Raw genomic sequence first — 22,954 nt, forward strand, 5'->3', positions numbered from 1 at the left:
CTCCTTCTTATATTTTCTTTGTTCTATTGAAGGCCAGGTTCTTTGGGGCATCCTGTACTCTGTAAGAGCAATAGCAGAAACTCCTACGTAGTGTCCCAACAATAGCAGAAGAGGCAGCCAGCAGTATGTTTTTGTTTTTAGTGTGAGTATTTGTATTTGTTTCTTGTACAAGGTGAACATTTAGCATTCAGTGCAGTTCAAATAAAAGATGCGATTCTGAGAACTGGCTGTCTGTACAACACTTTTTGTCCTGTTGTTCGATCATTTTCTGATGAGGGACCTTTCTTTACTGTAATATTAAACCATCTGTGTGCCATCCTTATAGTTTTATCCCTCATCACAGGGGGGCACCAAAGTAGTAACTTTAGTTCTGATAAAGAAATGCAGCAAATGTGACATAAAAATAAGCCACTCTGACACTTTAAGCTCAACACCTACATCTTGGCTCATCTTAGTGGACTTAATTATGGAACTTTTATTTCATTTGTTGTTTTAAAACCCCAAGAAAGGCTCACCGTCGTTGACTCAGAAATACTGATTTACTTTGGTCTAATTCATGCAGAAAACACTATGTATCGCTCTTTTCAAACAGACTTCAACTTCCTACTCTAGAGGGGTCCATTCTGCAGTGATCTGGACTATATTTAGATGGTGCGAGCATTATTGACAGTCCTCGTATGTGATCGACCAGGCAAATCAAATTTTAAAAACATTCCCATCCACCATCACCCAGCATGTTTTGCAACTGAACTAGTTAATTCTCAAACATTCAATTTGAAAACAAATACAAGTGGCAACAGAGAGGATGCAAGTGAGTCAAATTTAATATTAATGCACTCTATAGAAAGAGGCAGAGTGTTTGGTTTTGTCTTTTTCCCCACCGGCATTCACCACCACCCACTCTAACATGACAATGAGCTACTAAATCACACGTAAAAATGTCAGTAAACTTGTATGTCCTTCCCCCCCCTCCCCTCACAGAATGTAGGTATAATCTGTGCAAAATAAAAATACTTCAAGACTGAATGGATCAAACAGAACACAGATAAAACGGGGGCAGGACAAAAGGTATCGCCTCCGCGCGCTAACTCTTCTAAACAAATAAATAAATCCAAACATCAGAAGGGGTTTGCGAGAGGGATCAGCGATCAGGAAAAGAGGTGATCTTTAAACCTTAACATACACACAAGGATTTAGCATCCTCTCAGTTTTAAGCAAAATTTCTGTCAAGCAATTCTGTAAATGAAATTTTTCTTCTAGTGCAGCTTCAGGATTTCCTTAAATACAGTATGTTTTCCTCAATGTCCTAGTATTTCTCTCAGGTCAAGATAATTACTTTGATAACAAACAAGGAGAAATCCAGGCAAAGGAAGGCAAACTAAGTGGACTTGATGTGCTTTCATAGGAGCAGTAATCAGGATTCTGTTTGTTGGTGCTGGTTTTTTTTTTTTCTATCACAGAGCTCACAGAACACATGCATTATTACAAGTTAAAGATTTACATTTTGGAGAAAGGAAAAAAAAAAAAGAAAAAAAAGAAATGTAGATAGTAAGGTACTCTCCCAGAGCCTTCAGTGTCCAGTCACAGATTTAAGAGCTTTCTCTCTTTCTTCTCTACCTCCCCGCACTCACTCGTCTTCGTCCTCCTCTTCCTCACCGTCAGACAGAGAGGCACAGGGGCGGATCTGGCGGTATCTGTCCAACCACTTCTCCACCATCTGGGTGACCAGGGGGTGGTTGCGGCGGCGGGAGCTCTTCTGCATGGCTGCCAGCATGCCTCCTTCTGTCACGCAGCAGTCCAGCCATTCCCTCAGCAGCTTCTCCTGCTGCTCCTCGTTGCCCATCTGAGTTGCAAAAACGAACACGCTGTTACTCATTACGGAACAAAATGGGACATGTTTAGGATGTGAAACTACAGGTGACCACAGTGGTGTGTTACAGATCGTAACAACCACTTCGCAACTGCATGCTGGACGCAATCTGTGGTCACCTGACGCCATACATTTAAAACTTTTGAACCAATTTTTAACTAAAAATACCAGAGGAGGAGCAAACCTGATGGATTATGTCCTCAAGTACATTGTGTTTCCTCCTGCATTAAGACATCAACTACAGTCGTTTACAGTAAACAAGATGACTAGCAAATTTTCTAATTCTAAAACATAAAAAATAAACAGATACATTCAGATTACTATTTTGTTTTTGAAAACGGAACACAAAAAGCAGTCCCTACCTCTTGTGCAGACAGGAAGTGAATGTGTAGCAGCTTCCTCTCGCTGTCCACCAGTGGCAAGAAAGTGACCGTAACATCATCGTCAGTATTGAGGTTGGCGCCCGCACCGCGATTGTCGTAGCCGTCGTTCTCCATGGCCACCAGGGCCGAGAAGTGGCCCCGTGTGTAGCCCAGGGCGATGGGGCTCTTCCAGCAGAAACTCTGCTCCCATAACAGAGGCAGGTACACACCTAAACACACACACACACACAAAGAAAGTCAGACCAGCTGGGAGCTCCTGCACGCCACCACACTCCAGCCACCTGGGAGGAACAGGCCCTGCTGCTGTACACTCAGATTACAGTGCGTGTGAATGTCAGTCGGGGCCAAGCACCATCTCAGATCTGACCTGACATCAGAAGTGGCTGCATTTCAGCGGACTGAAAACAACTGGCCCATTGTGAGCAGAGAGCAGCTCTGTGGTGCAGCCTGCTGCTCTGCTTCTTCAGGAGTACGCCCTCCCTCACCTCTCTAGCTTTTGCCAGACCCATTTCCTGCTCCAAACACACACACAGCCAGACACAATGACTGCTGTTCTACACCTACGCCAGTAATTCTCTGGTTATAATAATGACCTGCCAGCCTGCACAGTGATGATTTGAATGGATATGTGCTAAATCAGAGATTATCAAACTACAAGCACAGATCAACCATGGTAAAGACGCTCTGTGTCACGTAGCAACTGCACGGCCCTGCTGTGCTCCCTCTAGTTCTGATATACAACTCCAGTTTGTTTAAGTTAGACAAAACTCAAGGACTTCATTTCATGTCCTGTTGTAGGTGTACAGAGTTAGAATCCAAGCTCCCTGGTGAAATGAAAGGCTTTTAGAAAAACACCCAAGTAACTTCAAAAGGACCAGCTAGTCCTGAATTACTGTCTCTGACTTAAGATTCACTGCAATGCACTGGAGCTGGTGACACTAAAAAATTTCTCGTCAACAGTTTTCATGGGGACTATTTCTTCAGCAGAAAGTAGTTCCAATTAAAATTTCCCAGCGAGATCTGTAAACGAAGCTAGATGCCACAGAAGGTAAAGGAGAGCACGTCTTCATGCAAGATTCTTCTTTTAAACACGGGCTGACACAAATCCAAGTCCTGATACATTACAAGTTCTGATATAAATTACCATTAAAATTCAACCAGATGCTGCCTCACCTTGAAAACGAGTGTATCCTAATGTTTCCCCACGGAAACTTTTGTAGTATTTCACTCCGTAGACTATGATCGGTCTGCGAAGAATGTGTGCGAGAACAAAAATGTGGGTCTGCTCCAAGCTGGCCCCGGGCTGAGTGGAGGAAAAAGACAAACAAAAGCATGACACATCATACAGTAGCTGTAATGCCGCTGCTCAAACATTTGGAATGTAAACTCATACTTTTATTTATCAGTTCAGTTGGAAAACTAAACTAATACATAGTCAAGACATTGACTAAGGAAACAATAAAACAAGCCTTTTTTGGGCTACTTGAGTATCTGAAGCAACATACTAAACAGAAAAATGGTTCTCAGCTGTGCTAACATGATTGGGTTTTCTAATAATGAATTTCTGATCAACTTATTTCCATTTTAAAAAGGTGAATTTTCTTCAAAAACAAGGAAATTCCTGAGTGGGTTCAAATTTTGAGCGGGAGTGTGGACCTCGCCCGATATTAAATGACTGAAAACAGTAAAGAGGGCTGAGAATGCCAAGTAATGTGATCTTATTGGAAAACAGAGTGTTCTGCACACTGTGAACCTGCAACGCTGCAGCTTTAGCTACATGTGCATACCAACCTCTGTCCTTCTCATGTCTCAGTTGTACTATCTGAATAAGCAGAAAGCAGACTCCATATCTGCCTTCAAGAATACAATAGCTACAGTGACGCTTCATGTTGGGACTTCTAAGTCATTCACATACTGTATATGGGATGGGAACACAAAGGCGGACCTTATCATTTGGATCTCATCTCTCCGTGACTGTCAAAGCCTCAGACGAGGTTATCACATGGTAGCTTTTGCTGTGTTTGTTTACACTGCCGGTGGAGTGGCTCTGAGCTAAATGCCTGTAATCCCAAGGTCACATGTTGGGAAGGAGTGCTGCTTCAGCAGGCGTGCCAGCCAAGCAGATGAGCTGTCTGTCAATCTACAACTCCATCTTATGGGATATGTGATAATTGCTTATGTCCTTCCCGTCATTCACACACGATCCACCGTGCACGGTGCTTCTCTTCCAACTGTGCCTCCCATTCATTTCCATGAAACTCAATCCAATTAACTTCACTGGCATGCAAGTTAATGAGCAACACTTGAAAAGCACTGAGATAAGACAGAGCTGACACATGCAGAGTATTAAATCACTTTCACCATTGCATTTATGAGTGTGTGTTTGTGAGGTTGTTCGTGTATTATCTATGGTGACTGTGGATGATCTAAGCAGGTATGACTCGTTCATATTTAGCCCCTAGTGTGGATTCATGGTTTCAGTAGACATGTGTTTATGTAAATCATACAGTCCAAGCATGCCTCCAGGTCTTTTTTAGGTTTCAAGTATGCTCCAAAGCAAACTGAACTTGATTCCGTTTCAAAAGGAAGCTGCTATTGAATGCAGTACTTTGTGCCTCTACACTCACTGCAATTGCAAGTCTGTCTATCTAATTACATTTTTAAGACTGCCACTCTAAGATGGTGGCTCTTGCAAATTGCAGTGAAAGGATAGGACAGAAATGTAAATTAATATCCACAAAGAAATCCAAATCATGGCCACATTTACTAATGTTTAAATAAGGATGTGCATGTAAAGTACAAGTACATATAAGAATGCAAGTGATGCAATGCACATTCCTGCTGACTACAGAGGACAGTAATGCACATGTGCAGTGCATGCAAGCCAAGCTGTTCCACTGATTGACTGGCCAATGTAAACAATGAATGTTCAAAGAAAATCTGATTTATAAATGTTTTTAAGGGGGAAACAATGTGTGTGTTAGGCCTTGAGAATTCACACAATGTGTTTTGGTCAATGTAAAAATAACTGTGCTTATTTCTAAGAAAAATTCAAAGGGTGACTTTAAACTGGAAAAGGAAGATTTTCTCGTTTTTCCCCTTTTTCCCCTCAGCAGTGACAACAGGAGCCAAACAAGACCAAAAAAGGAGACAGTACAAAGTTTGTTGTTTTTGTACAACACAGGGGTATAACTGATGGGGGTGAACTTCCTGTATTTCTAAATGTGTGCCAGGCAGTTAATTATTTTCTAAAAAGTCACAGTCACTAAATAATTAACTTTGTGCCGCTACTATTAGTAGCTTACATTTGCATTTCCAACAACCAAAAATATGCATCATTTTGGTCATAAACCTGATATTTTGCCTCATAACACATTTAGGGGAAGCTCAGACTCTCGGTTTAAAGACTAGCAACACCATACTGGGACATTTCTGTCCTTCAATTGATAATGAAGTGGAGGACGGAAGTGAGTAAACCAGAAGGAACCTCATAATTACCTGGCTGGCCAATGACAGGATGAACGCCCAGTCCTCCTGCCACTGCTCCTCTCTCAGGGAGAAATGCAAACCAAAGCTCTGCGAGTACCACGACTCCCACTCCTTCCAGCGTGTGTAAAACCTAAAAAAAAAAAAAAAGTTACATGTAAGAGTAATTTTAAAGATCAAATTCTGGACTACTGTCACCCTGTGTGTATTCAAGTAATTTATTTATATGCAACACAGATTATTTATCCTGCTACCTCAACAACATTAGTGCACTCATGAAACAGGATTTCATTTTTAAGCTCCAAAACACTTTTAGGATTGTAAAGAAACCTAGTTATACATAATAAACAAAATCATCAAACATTTCTTTCAAGTCTTCACCTTTACTAAGTAATCAAACCTCCTGTACTTGACTGTCAGGGATGCAAGTAAATATCCTGGGGAAATGTTTCTACACTGAGCCTCGTCAAAGCCTAGTCAAATGATCAAAACCACTAAATTACCAGTAGGGCATGACTGTACTGACATTCAAATGGCTGCAGACAACAAGGAAAACCTTTTAGTCACTATTGCATCAGGACATATATATATATAAGGTGAGATACAATTTCAGCCATTATAAAATATATGTAGCTCTGCCGCCACTTTGTTTTTATGTTGATGACACAGCTGGTTTTGAAAGAGAGGTCTGAGAAATTTTTTTGAATACTTTTATGTGTTGAATGCATAGTTCAAGTTAAATTATCACAATGATAAAAAAAAAGACAGATGTGCCCAAGGGACTCTGTTTAGGATTGGGTGTCTCACCAATGGGAGCAGTCATGCAGGCTGTCATGGAGGGTCTTGCGGAGAACAGAGTCCTTGTCGTAGATGCCCCAGGTGGCCTGTAGAACAGAGTCCAACAGACAGTCTCCAGCTGTGCGGTTCCACAAGGCGTACAGACGGCTGTCCAGGCGTGTGCCCAGCTCCAGAGACCAATTGATGACGGGGGATTCCTCTTCTAACTCTATACACAGACAGGCAAAATGCAAAAGTGTGGGCACCAATAGGAGGACAGCTTCCATCGAGCTGTGTTGGAAGATTTTATAGAAGAAAAACGTGGCAGGGGGAGCGGATTTTCACCTCAGCTGACCAATGAACAAATAAGACTGGATTTGTGAGTTGCACATTCAGACACGTTATGGAAACAAATTGTATGTTGAATAACCTGCTTTTCAGTCTTTTTCTCTGCTCCTGTAATATTATCAAATACACAATTACTGCTTCCTCAGCTACTTTCTATGCAAAAACCATAAAACCCAGAACACCTCTCCCCAGTAACCCAGTTTATAGAGGCTTAAATAGGTCACAAGACTCCTCTGATACTTTCAGTGCAACACACATGTATGTTCACAAGCACAAACACACACACGCGCACACACACACACACACACACACACACACACACAAGCACACAGAGTGCAGCCCAGAGAATGTGTCACTGGTTAAGTGCGAGGGAGGGAAATCAGTGAGCTCAATTAATCTAGATGAAGCAGGAGGTGGTGAGCTGGTTTTAAGACAGAGGAACCGAAGAGCAGATGTTGGTTTTTAGACACAAATCCCTTTCCACAGCACATCCAGCCAGATCATGAATCACAGATAACCAAAACACGTCCCGTCTTCACACATGTAATTGGACTTCAATGAATGCAGACTGGGGATACCTGCAGATACCAGATATGAACATGAATAAATCTTGGGATACCTTTTTGCACATCTCGATCCAACACCTCATCAAACAGCTTCTCTTGGACAGCAGGCGGCAAGTCCTCTATGTCTGCAAAGACACACAGGAAAGACAGTGTTTTCATGCTCATTATAACCTAATGGCACACAGCACAGAGGGCAACAGTAACACTATAGTAATGAGACACAAAGGGGATGTTCTTTGCAATTCCATTCATTGGCTGACATTTTGTCAATGGCACACTGTAAACACAAGCTCTGTACAGCATGTTGTGTTTCTGTGTGTATTGAACTGTGCACACACAAAGCCAGAACACTGGTGGCTATTCTCTGGCTCAATAGTGAATGGCACTGGCTTTGTCTGAAAGAGAGAGAGTCAGAAACAGAGGGAGAGCATCCTGCAGCTGGCCTCAGGCCAAATTCAGTCTGCAAAGAAATACTTGGCATAACATTAAAAAAAAAAAAAAAAATCTATCAGTGAAGCCTGCATAATCTTTCATCCCAGCGGCACTAGCGGCTCTGAATCAGAATACAACTGAAAAGCAAAGTGCATGTCACTTGTGTCACTTCAGTGAAGACATTACGCTACAGGGGCAGGACACTGAGCTGCTGTTTCTCTGAGCAATGCAGCACAATAAGGCTAGAAGATCCTCCAATTCCACAGTGAGGAAAAAAAAAAAAAACAATCAGGATCACACACTGAAATGGTGCACATTTATACTCTTTAGAAGAAAATTTTACACAAGTGCGTGAAATTTAATCATTAATACAATCCATCCCATCCATTTTCCATTCTTCCCAGCAGATTCAACATGACCTGTAGTATTTAATGTCAATCGAAGGATCTCAAAAAGACAAATGGTAAGAGTGTTCTTTGGGGTGGACGTTTAATTTGAGGCGTTTATTAAGCCTAAAAATAATATTTGTCTGTCAGCAGATGCCAGTAAAGCTAAATCTGTATATGGATAAACAAAGAAGGCATTGGATTACACATATGCAAGGAAGTCCAATTAGCCAAGTGACGTGATCATCAGGTTATCATGGGTACCTGCAGGCAGGGTGAAGGTGACCAGGTCAGTGAGGAAATAACAGGTGAAATCTCCTTTGCGTTGATGTAGCGAGGCTGCAATCTCCCTGCGGATCTGCTCCGTCAGCTCGGGACACACCATGGAGGGGATGCACTTAGCTGCCTGCTGGCTCACCTAAAGCGCAAACATACAGACTCATTGGATGTTTGAGGTAAACACACAAATGTGGGCATGATCAGATACTTGTGATACATGTAAATCATAAACAACGCTTAAATTTGAAAATTAGAGATGTAGCTATTATAGCTTTAAAAACAGCATATTTATTTATTACAGATGGCCAATGTGGACAAACATATGAAATGTTTATCTCCATATCAATACTTTGCTACAGAACATCTGAGTTGAACTGTATTAGTTTGTTTCACTAGAAAGTAAATCCTTTAATTTTCAAACTGGAATTATCACCTTGCAGTTGTATGCTTCCACAAACCAGGCAAGCTGCAGTTTACATCCATGTTTGTCCAGAATCATAATATATGTAGTGAAGTATTTCACTTGATTGATTCCAATCAATAATTTGCAGTGAGAAACATGCTGACTCCACTCACAGACTATGTTTACAGAGGAGTACTGATAGAGAGCTTCATCACATGGTGCAACAACAATCACCTGAAGCTCAATATCAGCGAAACAAATGAGCTTTTGGAATAGGAGGCCCCCTGTCCTAGTTCTGTTCCAGGGAGAGGAAGAAGAGAGGGTGGACTCACACAAGTACCTTGGGGTTCAAATAAATCAAGTGGAATTACTGCCATCCGCCAATTAGTCAAGTTGCAGTTTACATCCATGTGTGTCCAGATCCAATATTAGTCACCAAATCAGTATCCAACCAAATGTCACAATATATAATATAATATAATATAATATGGTCAGAATATCCCCTTCTGAGTCATGGTGTTGAATAATGTCCAGATGATGTAACAGCAAAGTGCGAACTTTGACCTTTTGGCTTTAAAAAACACCATCACTTCAGTTTATGTCTCATTAGCGTCTAAATTATTGAGTTATGACCAAAAACACAGGGACCTCACAGGGGCCTTGACCTGTGACCAACAAATTCTAATCTGCTCATCTTTGAGTCCAAGTGGACGTTTGCACCAGAGGTAATAAAATTCTCTCAAGGCATTCCTGAGATTTCATGCTCACAAGAATAGCGGATATCTGTCCGTACGGGCCTGGAAGCTTCACGTCTCCGGCCACGACTATTGCTGGCAATAACATATCCTTTCAATGTGAACTACTTTGAACCAATTTAACTAATTTGGATATGAAAACTGTCACTTATCATCGTATTCATATGATAACTGTTTCACAATGCAGTCATCACCAGATTCTTAGTAACACCTAGATTAATATAAAGCATTCTAGCCCTGCAATAAATACTACCTTAAGGAAGGTTAATGTTCAGTTTTAGAAAGATGTTGATTCAAATTTATGGTCATGAGTGAAGAGGCCATTTTTCTCTTCCAACCTTAGGGGCTTGCCTCACAGTGCAGCCCTCTGTGCCTTCCCTAATCGTTGCTTGCCCTCCTTGCAAACCACATCAGCTCTGTGGCATCACTTCCATTAGGAACCAGTGACAGGACTGCAGCCAGGCTAATCCTCCACCTAATCCTCAAAGTGCACTTCTGCTGTAATTACAGGCATTACAGGCATCTGCTATATATCATCTACTCAGGCTCACAAAAATTATAGACTGATGTGGTTGACAAGAAGCACAGAATAGCATAAAAATTACAGGAACACTGCTGACATTTTCTTGTGTCATTTCAACAACTCATTGTCAGACTTTGTATGGCACACTCCTGTAAAGGAAGGCACAAGATTACTGGTAGTTACGTACTATTTTTTCATAAGAATCTACAATCTGATGTCTTGTTAGAGGAAAAATTACAGTTTCCGCCGATTCTGCTGCTGGGTTCATGTGCAGAATCATGTGTAGAGAGGATTTAATTAAGGAACAACCTATTAAGTAAAAGAATAGTTTTGCATCCACTTGCTCAAAGAAGCTGGTAGAGCTGTGATTCCAGTGAGGTGGCAAATATAACCAAAGTCTATCAGCACATTTACCTCTGTGAGCAGGATGGCTAGCATGTCCTGCCTCTGGAAGCGGATGGCCAGATGGACCAGCGTGAAGCCGACATCAAATGCAGAGGACCGGTTGAGGAGCTGCACCTCATCAGCAGTGAGCTGCCGGGCGATGTCACCACCAGACGACTTGTAGGCTTCTATTGCGGCCAGATCTCCCTCCACCACGCCTGAGGAGAAGGAGGAAGGAAGGTCAGAAAACAAATGTTGGCAGTGAAACATAAAAATGGATCAGTGCCTCACTATGCTGATGCAGTTATTTTTCTAACAGTTAGTGAAGAAGTTAGATCGAGGTGACACGCATCTTAATTTATTATTAGCCATGTTTAAGGAGGAAGGAACATTGTTGTTCAGAAAACTAATTCACATTCAACAGCTGTCAAAACCCAGCTGCAAGCCTACACAAACACCTGCTGTCATTACAAGACATATAAACTCAGGTGCCAGGTTAATAGGAAAATCATTTAGATCAATGTGGGAAGAGTAAATATAAGAAACACATCACAGTATAAGACTCGACAGCAGTACAATATACAACCTCAAATTTGCCCCTAAAGTTGATAAAAAAACAAAACAATCACAACAAAAATATCATAACCTAATTAACTAGCATCTGAGCATGTGAATCTACTATGTCAAATACTAGTGTTACCTGTTCAAATACATCTGCAGAGGAAATAAATTAATGTAGAAAAACGTGGGAATCCTTTTAAAACAGGCCTATTCTTTGTAAATGGATTAGACTGGCTTTTGCAGCAGCTCCAATCCCATGTCCTTGCTCACAATAGAAGCAAGATCTAACAGAAAGCTTGCCATGTTCAATGAAAGAACTACAGAAATATCCATCATCTCTGTCCTAACACATCATATTGCTCTCAGCCACAACCAATTAATATTAAAATCTGGGGAGGGATTTGCATAACAAATTCAACCAGATGAAAATAAGTTACATGCAAAAAGAATTCAGAGTGAAGAGAGCTCTCTAACTCTTGACGTCAGTCCGCGGTTCAGATGACCTCTAGATGTAGCCACTAGCTGACCCAGTGTGAGAACAGTTATCACACTGTCAGGCTACTACATAGCTGAACAGACAGAGCAGTGTAGCTTATAATGCAGAGCTATCAGAGAGCGGTGTCAGACAGAGGACAGTCTGTGCAGATTAGTCTCCTCCCCCTCCTTTGGACCTCGTAGTCTCAACATCTGTTACGAGTGAAATAAACGGCAGCTAGGTAGCACACAGAACACTGAGGCGTTGGCTAATTTTAATAGACGGCCTTATGTGACGATGTTCTCTCGCCAGAGAGAACCTGGACTGGAACGTGCCAAGAACGGCCAGTCTCCTTTCACACATGCTGGGTGATATCTTGCAAACACAGATCAATAAATACCTGCAGAATGACTTTGGCTGCAATCTGGCTTCTGCCATGCTGTAGGCCTCAAAAAATAGGTTTAGAATATGGTGACTTTGCATATGTATGAATATGGGTAATTTGAAAACACAAAAATGCACATTCAATTTGCCTGGTTTAGATCAGAATTGCCACGATTAAAACCCAAACCCTTATTCTGTTCTTCATATGTAGAGCAATCCCTCTACGAAAGTATCAGCATTAAGTTTACTTGAGTGTGTTGCTGATGTGTGCGATAAATGAAAAACATTTTCTCACTTAGTCAGCTAGCGATGCAGAGTTGGTTTTTTTCACATTTGGTTCTTTGTTATCCAAGCACCTGGGTGGCTTGTGAAATCGTGACAGCACACAATATGTTCTTCCAAAAATAGTGTGCACTGCAGTGAACAGGAGCAATGGCAGGGGTATCCTGATAACCTAATGGTTAAGGTGCATACCACATAACCGCAAAGTTCACAGTTCAAGGACCTTTGGTGCATGTCACGCCCCTCTCTCACTTCTCGTTTCCCCTCCACCTCTATATGGTCCTAAAGCCAAAAAACAAGAAAGCTGCGGAGTTACTTATCCTGGGAGCCAAATGTGTAAACTCATATTTTCTTTGCCCTAGCAGGTGCATCTGGTCCCCCTCCCTTTCAGACAAATTTCCAGCCGACCTGGCCTATGTCAGGCCATCATGACGATCCGTTCCATTTCAGTGCACCTGTGTGCCGCTTAACAGGTAACAGCATGGGTTGTAAAACTGCCATTGTAGCTTTCCTGGTTGACAAATACTTGCCATGGTGGCCAGTGATCTTCATAATATGAATTTATGTAAGTCTGGATGACATTCACCAGTTCTCCATCTTATCAATCTCCCTTGACTTTTCATTTGAATGTCATGGTGTCATGATGACATAAATGCCACTGTCGCTGATATTTAATGAAGCATCTGGCAGATCCAGCTATGTTAAGTCAAATGGTGTACAGACTCTGTCTATTCGGCGCACCATAGGCGTATGCTAGTATCGTAATGGTGTAAACCCATTCTATAACTGAGTGCCAATGTGTCATTTTACATAAACAACCAAGATAGCTGCCACTACTGTTGGACAGTCTGTTGAATCCACTATTGTGTCAGTATTAAAACAAACTAGACAGCATAAAAACTTTGCTTAAAGAGGTGATTGCCATACTTCCAAAAGGATTTGGGAAATGTTCAATTTACGCTTAGCCCTAGGGTCGCACATTTTGTAGGTCTGCGCCAGCTGATAGCATCCCTTGGAAATCAAAAATGACCTGAGATGTTCCAGACTAACTCGCTGGTGATGTCAGGCTAGGAATTACTCACAACTGGGGGAAAAAGCACATTGTGGAGTGCAGATAACAACAAAAATAACGAATATTTACGTCTCACTTTGCTAAGTTTTAAATGGTGAAGTAATGTTCCAAGGACACAGTTTGGAGGACACAACACAAATTAATTTCTTGGCCAGTATTTTTAGCTTCAGGAGAACCTCAGAGCTCAGGACTTACAGCATGTGCAGCTGTTTGAGGAATCTGCTTTTGTATTCTTTTTTACATTAATTTGTCATATATTAACTGCCACAATATAATACTGAGAAGACTTTGTACATAATATGCACTATAGAAAATTAATAAATAGTGTTGAATTGGGACACAACCAGGTGGGGTCAGTCTATACAATATCAGTCCCAAAATGGCCTAAACAGCCAAAAATGGAGCATCCTGTAAGTCAGGCATGAATTTGTTGTTTTATCTCATGTTGTGTGTAATAATGGAGGGCGACCAATTCTGCTACTACGAGGCCTCATGAGGCCCTGGTGGGAAACCAAGCATGTCAGACTGTTTTGTCTTCTCTCGCCGGGTTTGACAACGTCTAACAACATGACAGAGTTACTGATCCCAGAAGTCTGTCTCTGGCTCCTCCGGTCCGATCAGCATCAGGGCAGGACCACAATAACCTACTTTAATCTGACATCATGGCCATCTGGATGAGTTAATGTTGTATTGTTGTTTCATCTAATCAAATCTAATCAATCATTACAAAACTTCACAGCTCAAAAAGAGTTAATCATTGTTGCGACCACAATTTCTACAAAGTGATACTTTTAGCCAAATAAAAATTCAGCTGATCAACAAGATGCTTCCAGTGCTTGAAGGCAAACACACAAAGCTTCTCCACAATTTTTTATGATCACACTAATCCCATAAACTGTACACAGCGTCATCATGAGCAACATTAAATTTGAGCATATTATGGTTAGACAGACAAACATTATCTGCAATCGCAAGACTCGCCAGTTATAGTCTTTCTATAAAACAAAAGAACAATATTATACAAACAGGGCCTGCTTCCTTTAGTGGGAAAGTAGAATCAATGGGATCATCCAATTTTGGCCCAAATACAGACCGCTGAAAAAACATTAGACCAGAAATGCGGGGAGTATAGCAAAGTGAGATCAAGTTGTGAGACCTGAGGAAGTGCTTGGCTTGGCCATAATGTTCTGCTCGACTCAGGCACTTCCTCCATTGACAAAACCCTTTGAAGAGCCCAGCTGTAACACAAGCAGCATAACTGAAAAAAAGTCAGCTGACATGTATGAATAAAAAGGCACAGCAGTACTCAGAGTTAAATAAACAGATCTGAAATGTGTATACCAGCTAGATGTAGGACAAAGATTTAAAAAAAAAGACTCTCTCTCTTTGACCTAAGAGTAATGTTTTGTATTCCACAACAACAAGCCAGAGAGGGAAATGAGTGCAAAGGTCAGAAGGACACTGATCATGTGCTGCCTTCATGCTTTTTTGCTTTTTTTGTTGACTGGTGTTCGTGTCTTGTCAAGGCTATTTTTGCCTCCTGGGCGCCCCTGCTCAGCACATAAGCACCTCTGTTTACAGGGTCTGTTGACTGCGAGCCAGGGGAGTCTGTGGTCCAGGGGCTCCACTCTCACTGCGCTGGCCAGACGGCCCATTCATCCCCACCGGCTGGGAAGCACCCACATCCTCTCAGTTTCTCAAAGACACTCTCAGTGGCACAGCAAGGGCAGCTAGCAGTTCAGTGGTGCGCTGGATCAAATTCCTACTAGCCATTTAGTTACACATCTTTATTATGATGCCATTCAGCATCATTTATGCTTTGTTGATGATGAAGTATTATCCCACTACAGCGGATATTATCCACCTGAAAGCACTACCTTTTGAAATGAAACCCCTCTCACAGAGCTTGCCAAGCGCATGGTTTGCAAAATTCTTGTTGTACTACAATATCTGGAGTCTAAACAATACAGGCACGTTGTCATTCATTATTAAAACACAAAGTGGATCACACTACTATTCAGCATTGGCCTTCACAAGGTGAGGAACCATCTGCACTGTAATAAAACAGAACTAAGCGGAAACTATATGTTGGGACAAAAACAATCAAACAGTTGCCTCCGACTCCGTCATCACTGAGCATGACATCATGGAAGTAAACAAAAGGCCAGTGTGTCAATAGAAGTGTTGTTACAAGGAAAAAAGGGACAAGAGTATGGATTCTTTGTACCAGTCAGACTATTCAAGGAAACAACACAGTGAAAAGAGAGCAAAATCATTCTCACACATGATCAGAGCCCAATAAGTACTTTGACTATTTGTAATCATTACTATGGAATGTACAAGACACACTACAAATGAAGAATGTAAATGAATTAAAGCTGCATCTATCAATTTCATTAAGAGCAATTCATTGATTGATTGTAGGACAATTCAATCTAGAAAATGCCAAATAAAGTGTTTCCAGAGCCAATATGCTGCCTGTAAGTGCTTATTTAGTCCTAACCAAAAGTCCAAAACCCAGAAATAAATATATATAAAGAGAAACGGAGCAAATCCTCACATTTGAGAAGTTGATATAAATGTTTGGCATTTTCTGTCATCAATTCATTTTTCACAGGATGAACTAAAGCCCTCATAAGAATGACATGTAATAATGTATAAAAACTCACCAGCACATGCATTTAAGAACAGCCAGTCCGTTTTCCTCATTCGGTTTCTAATCTGCTTTAGCTTCTTGAAGTCGACCTCTTGCTCCTCTTTGCTGCTCATGGCTCCAGCTGCGAGCTCTATCCTCTGGAAGTCCATTTTGACATTGTCCTCCCTCTTGGGCATAGGAGGGGACCTTCTTTGGCCCTGGCCTCCACTGCAGCTGCCCCTCCACCGAGCCCTGTCCTGCTCATTGATCATGGGTGTTGGCTCTGCAGACTCAGCAAGCTCTATGGCTTCCTGGTTATTGGGTTTGGGGTTATCACACACCACACACTTTTTAGATTTGGGCCAGTTCTGGTAAGTGCAAACTGTGCATGTCCAGTGCTGCTGATGGGTGTTGAGTCGGTTTCTGTCATTGTACTCCTCACAGGTATCCACGGGGGAGTGGAGAGCAGGACGGCAGCCTGCATTGGAGCCTGAAGTTTGGGGAGACTCGGTGGGACTGCTGGTCCGCGGGCGTTGACACAGGCACTGTGTACAGCGGATGGCTCGTGGCCAGTTCAAGTAGGTGCACATCTGGCAGGACCACTTACTGGCAATCTCAGCCATGCTGGCTGACCTGACTCTTGGTCTAGCACTCGAGTCGGGACAGATAAGGATGCTGCTGCCACTCTCAGTTCTGGGAGGGTCCCACTCCAGACTAGAGTCCAGATCGGGACTGTTCTTGTAAGGTTCCTCTGTGATGATAGGACCCCTCGACCTCTGTGCACGGCACATAGTGCACTTGACTGCAGATGGCCAGTTTTCATACGTGCAGTAGTCACAGACCCACTTTATCTTCTGTTCCGTCATTGTGGATCACTTTGGAAGGTCAAACTGTGGTGATAAATCTAGTCAGATGTAAGCCATAAACAAAATATTTAAAAATCATCTTAAAGGTCAATAAATATGGTAAACTAGCCTTGTGTTTTAGATACATATACAATTACATATCATGCATGTAAGTCAAATGGACAGATTTCATGAAGTTCCATCAGTTTGTAAACTAAGTTGCATCTGGTCGGGAATCTTCATTGACACTGGCAGCCCCAGTTTGAGCTGTGACTGATTAACAAATACTGCCTGCCAGGTGGTCATTATCAGTACCACTATGGAGTGTGGTTTCCAGCTTGGCTTTGATTCACATGACCGGCGGCTTTAATGCGTTACCATGTTATAATGTTTCAGTGTTGGTGTTAGCTTGCTAGCTGGAAAGCTAACCACCTAGCATACATAGCTACCGTCAATTTTCACAGTTAACGAGTATTTAATAGACAGTACAACCACGAAACATGTCATTATTCGGAATATTTGAAGAAAATCATGTTAAACTCTTACCGTTTCGCGGCTGGGCTCGTTTCTGAAGTACTGCTGAAAACCACAACAAACCCTTCTTGCACAGCCCTCCCTCCTCCTGCTCTGTCAAACCTTCCCAATCCGAGTTATTTCGTCCCCTTTGGCTTCTCACATGTTTACCTTCGTGGACACATTAACCTCTCGCAGAATAAACCACACCTTGGCAAAGCCCCTGCGCTCCTTGAATCATGGTATAAATCCGCGACACTCCATGGTTTACATTGCCTCCGTGTTGTTTAATGGCGGCGACAGTGAGACAAATGAGTAGCAGAGCCAAAATAAACGCTCGCTTGCTTTCGTCACCAATCATCTGGCTCAGCGCTCAACGCGATTGGACAAAAGGGAAGTACTGCGTTGCCTTCATGGCCTATCGGAAATAGTATAACTCCCTTTAAACGAGAAAACATGAGACGTTCAAAAGAACTGGGACATTAAAGGGCAAAAATAGTCTGTGCTATATAATTCAAACACTTACTCCTATTTGCTGAGGTTTTAGCCCACTGTACACTGGCTATGTTCTGTAGCACATTTCTATGTTATATCATGTTTTTAAAAAAATTTGACTTTTAACCAAACATTTCAGAAATCCCAGCAGAAACTGTAATCAAAGCACTTCTTATGAATTTATTTTGTACACAGCAAAATCAGTAGATTTTATAAACAAATAAATAAAAGTACAGTTTTTATCATGTATAGAAAAATCACATGTACATGTAGAACTTTTTTGAAATATATTTTTAGTGACGAATAGCCTGACAAACATAGACATCATATGAATAAGCAATGCCAGAGGTAGGAACATCCACATAGATCACATCACAGCGCCCAAACAACAGCTCATCAATATGTTATATTGGGTACATATGTTCAGTGTTTTGATTGCTTTTCTATTTTTGGAAAATTGAATTGAGGTGATGCATTGTTTGGCTTCATTCTTAAATACTGTTTTTATTGTTAGTTTGGTTTATGATTGGAAAGTTTTCATTAATGAATATGCGATTTTGCAAGCATTGAGATCAGATTATTGATATAGACTTGATTTGTTTTGGTAGCTGGATGATTAAAAAAGCCAAACAATACATTTTCACAGGAAAGGGGAAACGCTGAAACATTATTCTGGGAAATAAATGAACCGATATCTTACCAAAACATATAAGCATGGGGATAAAACCAAAATAAATGACACAAATCTTCTGGGTCCACATGACAAAATGTTGTATCTTTGAATGAAAACTTTGGTGGAATATTATAATCATGATTATAATAATAATAATAACAACAATAATTATTATCATTACATTATTTTGAAGGATATTTCTTAAATCTTGTTAATAATGTTGTAACATTGCAACATATACTGTATGGTGATGACTGTTTGAGGATTTCCGGACACGCCTCCTGTCAAAACGTCACATAAAGACCAGCCCCCTTTTTTTCCGGCCGGTCTCATCCAATCATGGCAGCTTACTTGAGTCGGTTACACCACATTTCGCTCCACGTTTCCAACGCGGAGAAAATAGCCAATGACCTTGTATCTAAATTCAAGTTTAATTTGTTTGCTACCAGACTAACTGAGAGGTCCAGGCAGCTGGCTTTCAGAAAAGGAGCGGCAGTTTTCGTCGTGAATGAGAAACCAAAGCAGAGTAATGTGAGGTTGAACGAGCAGCTATTGGGCATCACAGACGAGTATTCACGTGATCCACAGCGGGTCAACGTGGGGAAATACAACCGAGATAATTACACGAAATGCCTGTACGATGTCAGCCCATGTTACTCGGTGGATACTGTCAGCAACGTGTGTTTCGAGGTGGAGGATGTGGAAAGGTCATTCAAAGCTCTCCGCCATCTGGGCTGCAACTTCCTGGTACCTCCCACGACAGTTCAGGACGAGAGTGGCCTTGTCACCTACTCTGTGGTCAAATCTGTGGTGGGAAATGTGTGCCACACCTTAATTGACAGGACAAAATACAAGGGGAGCTTCTTGCCCGGGTTTGATGTCATTGAAAAGGACTGCAGCTCTGAAGAAGAAGAGGACACGTCTTGTCCGATCACACATTTTGATCACATAACTTATGTGTGTCCCAGAGCAACAACCCACCAGGTCATGAGGTGGTATGAGAAGCTCTTTGGTTTTCAGAGGTTTTTCATTGCCAGGTGAGAAACTACTGGTATTTTCAAAGTATATAATGTTGTATTCTTTATATTCATGTCATTAATAAAGATGACTTTTCTTCTGAGCAGCGATGAAGATGTGGACGAAGGTTTCGTCATCAATCAGGAGGGCATTGGTCTACGTCTTACCGCCATGGAGTACTGGAAATGCAGCAAAGTGGGCATCACCCTTCCCTCTGCGAACAAAAAAGACCCCGACTGCAAGTTTGTCATAGCAGAATCGCTGCCAGAGCAAGGTAACGACAGCCGCTCCATTTTTCAAGACTTTTCATTTCTGCCACATGGTATTACAACTGCTGCGTCCCTGTGTGCACACGCATATTGCAGGAAAGAATCAGGTGGACACCTTCTTGGAGAAGCACGGGGCCCCGGGGATCCAGCACATCGGGTTGTACACAAAAAACATTGTTTCTGCAGCACATGTGATGGCTGAAGCTGGTGTCCAGTTTGTCTCCCCCCCTCTTGCCTACTACACCCAGGTGAAGTATGTGCGAATCAAGTGCTGCTTACAGAAAACAGATTAGGTTTGTCTTTTAATAGTGGAACTAAAGAGCTGCTCCGCCTCGTCAATTTGCAGCTCCATCATATAAAGTTTACACACACAGTCCAATTCCAAAGCAGCGTCTACAACGTCTGATTATTACATTATATATTGGCGTATAAAATATTAATCGGCCACATTTGCGAATGTGTCATCTTCTGCTGTGGTTATCAACTCTCCTGCCTGTCCTGTGTGCTGCGACAGGTGGGGAAACAGCAGGAGATAGAGGAGGCAGGACACAACCCCCAGATGCTGGCGCAGCATGGCATTCTCCTGGACACAGACCTGCACCGCGATCCCTCATCGCAGGCTGCATCCATTGAAAAAAGAAGGTGAGAGGCAATCCAGAGCTGTAATATGTCATGCTTTTAAACTAACCCCTGTTCCAGATGTCTGTATTTTCTCATATAGGAAGAGTTGAAACTTTCTCATGGGGTTATTTATCAGTATGCTGCTGTTCACAGTAATCATTTTTTAGCACGTCTGCATAGGTAAAACAATGTTTTGTTTCAGCTTCAACAACAACAACTTATCCCATAAGTATTGCTGAGCCTTTCCATTTTTATTGTGCGTCTCTAGATACCTTCTCCAGGTGTTCACCAAGCCAATCTTTGCAGAGGACACCTTCTTCCTCGAGCTGATAGAGCGAAGAGGGGCGACAGGTTTTGGTGAGGGGAACATCAGGGCGCTGTGGAGGTCGGTGCAGGCGCACATTGAGAATAAGACGGAGGATTCTCAAGGAGAGGAATCCCCAAAAACTGTGCAAACTGCTCAGTATTAGTCAAGCTGAACTCTTTTTTTTTTTATTAACTGAGGTTTATTTATTTAATGTCTTTTTTTAAAGATCACTGTGAGAGCGCTTATGAGAGAAAAAATATGTGCAATGTAAAAAAGATGTAATATTTATTTAGTGGTAAATCTCTAGTTACATCGTGCACAATAAACAAAGTACAAATACATATAGTATAACATTTCATATGTATAGAAATTCATTTTAATATCTAGCCTTGAACAAGGCTGGACAGATTAAAGACATAAAACTGCACTGCGAACAAAGTGGTACAAAAGCAGATGTTACATACTACACTTGAAATGCTACAACAAATATACGCTTGCTGCAGCCGTAAAATGATGTCTTTGTTTTCACTGTGTCAAAGCAGAGCAACTGACTGACTCCAGAGCAACTGTTCCTTAATAAATCTGTTACTCACAGCAGACCGTGAAGACCAATTACTGTCCTCAAAATACTGTGCTCACTGTTTCTGAGAATGCGGGTGGGCCGGACGTCAGAAAAAGAGCTCTGATCTCTCAGGTCGTCTTAGGTAAACATCACCAATGGCCAGAGATGGAAAATAAGTGCATTTATTAACGTAACATACTGGTGCTTTACTTGATTGTGTCCATTTTATGCTGCATTACACATACACTTCATTATATTCCAGGTTTACATCATATTGCACTTTTGCTCCACTATATTTATGTAACAACTTCAGTTATATGTTAAATCTATATACAAAATATGTTATCAGGTAATGAAATCTGATATATATTTACTTACTTAACAGTAAATAAAGTAGGGAAGATTTGACAGACTACAACAACAAAATGCTACTTTGACATTAATGCATTAGCAATAGTAATCCATAAATGTAATATGTATTAGTATACCAGGAACCATTTTTCTGCATGAGTACTTTTACTTTTGATATAGTAAGTCCCTTTTGATAATAACTTAACCTTGTGTTGAAGTATTTTTTATATTGCATCGCTACTTTTGTTAAAGTTTAAGTAAAGGATCAGAATACTTCTATCACTTTATCCTTGTCACAGATTAAGCTACTAATGGTATAGTAAGTAGGTAGAATTGTCTCCAGCTTGGCTCACTACAGTAAAACACTACCTTTACTGTGTGTTTGCATTTATAATATTAATCCAATAAGATAATAACTGGAAAGAGGCAATTCTATTTATTTTGTATTTTTGTTGATAATAGTGCACTTTTGTGAAGTTTTGAATGCAGAAGTGTTTTGACTTTTACTTTATGTTAAACATGTATGTGCTTCTTCCACCGCTGCCAGTGTCAATATACAAAAAGGAGGAATACTGAGCACTTGATCGTTAAATCAGGCAAAGACTGAACCGACTTTCTCTCATTAAATATCCAAAATGTTGACCCCTACAGTATTTAATGTGTAAAAGGTAGACTGAATGGATTATTTGTTGATTCACTTTATCACATAAACTGCTCAGAGCTCAGTGGTCCTGTTTCCAAATACCTCACTCACACAGTCACAGAGACCGTTACTGGAGGAACAGCTGCACCTCTTTCAGATGCTGAGGAGATTTTAGCCGTATGCATACTTTGGCAAAAACCTAAGAGCCTCTTAGAAGGGATCTCCAAAACCACAGAGTTGTGCCAGTTCAATTAACTTGGCTATAAACATTATAGGAGAGGATTAGTGGGGTAGATGAGAAGCATTGAAATTTAGATGGAGCACCATGAAAGCCATATGCTCTTTTTGTGTCCTGACTGTAGTACAGTACAGTCAGGACACAGTATCCCCACTGAGGAACATCAGAGAATAATTTCCACAATGAGCTGCAAAAAGTCCGTTTGTAAACACATGTACTTCTGCATTTTGACAAATGGTGTCAGTGTTTTTCTTTTACTCAAGTTTCACCCTCCCATTGACTATGTATTTTGGATTTGTGCTCAAATCTTATACATTCTAGGAATGACAAACAAACTTAATGTACTGCATATAGAATAGGCGTACTACTAATGTGAACACTATGCGTGAACAGGGCTACATGTTTTATCTGCATTGCTT

The 22,954-nt window shown here is 41.3% G+C and overlaps 2 protein-coding genes across 2 annotated transcripts; one reads left to right on the top strand and one right to left on the bottom strand.

The window, feature by feature from the left end:
* Positions 1-190: 190 nt before the first annotated feature.
* zranb1a (zinc finger, RAN-binding domain containing 1a) lies at positions 191-17,651 on the bottom strand. The gene is made up of 10 exons (XM_070851314.1): positions 17,393-17,651; positions 16,036-16,891; positions 10,623-10,810; positions 8,513-8,666; positions 7,484-7,555; positions 6,547-6,745; positions 5,752-5,872; positions 3,427-3,556; positions 2,233-2,462; positions 191-1,843 (listed from the first exon to the last, which is right to left on the bottom strand). The coding sequence occupies exons 2-10, from the start codon at positions 16,865-16,867 to the stop codon at positions 1,628-1,630; spliced, it is 2,142 nt and encodes a 713-aa protein (XP_070707415.1). The 5' UTR covers positions 16,868-16,891; positions 17,393-17,651; the 3' UTR covers positions 191-1,627.
* Positions 17,652-18,866: 1,215 nt separating this feature from the next.
* On the top strand, positions 18,867-21,007 carry hpdl (4-hydroxyphenylpyruvate dioxygenase-like). Its single transcript, XM_070852151.1, has 5 exons — positions 18,867-19,564; positions 19,652-19,818; positions 19,910-20,061; positions 20,328-20,455; positions 20,703-21,007. The coding sequence occupies exons 1-5, from the start codon at positions 18,867-18,869 to the stop codon at positions 20,902-20,904; spliced, it is 1,347 nt and encodes a 448-aa protein (XP_070708252.1). The 3' UTR covers positions 20,905-21,007.
* The last annotated feature ends 1,947 nt before the right edge of the window (positions 21,008-22,954 follow it).

The sequence above is a fragment of the Pempheris klunzingeri genome, chromosome 20 (assembly GCF_042242105.1).
Source record: "Pempheris klunzingeri isolate RE-2024b chromosome 20, fPemKlu1.hap1, whole genome shotgun sequence".
NCBI lineage: Eukaryota > Metazoa > Chordata > Actinopteri > Acropomatiformes > Pempheridae > Pempheris > Pempheris klunzingeri.

Coding starts and splice junctions, on each gene's coding strand:
- zranb1a (XM_070851314.1), bottom strand. CDS start 16,867: ATGACGGAACAGAAGATAAAGTGGGTCTGTGACTACTGCACGTATGAA. Junction 7,556..8,512: donor CACCTTCACCCTGCCTGCAG/GTACCCATGATA, acceptor GTGTCTTTGCAG/ACATAGAGGACTTGCCGCCT. Junction 2,463..3,426: donor AGGATACACTCGTTTTCAAG/GTGAGGCAGCAT, acceptor GTGTGTGTTTAG/GTGTGTACCTGCCTCTGTTA.
- hpdl (XM_070852151.1), top strand. CDS start 18,867: ATGGCAGCTTACTTGAGTCGGTTACACCACATTTCGCTCCACGTTTCC. Junction 19,819..19,909: donor AGAATCGCTGCCAGAGCAAG/GTAACGACAGCC, acceptor CGCATATTGCAG/GAAAGAATCAGGTGGACACC. Junction 20,062..20,327: donor CTCTTGCCTACTACACCCAG/GTGAAGTATGTG, acceptor GTGCTGCGACAG/GTGGGGAAACAGCAGGAGAT.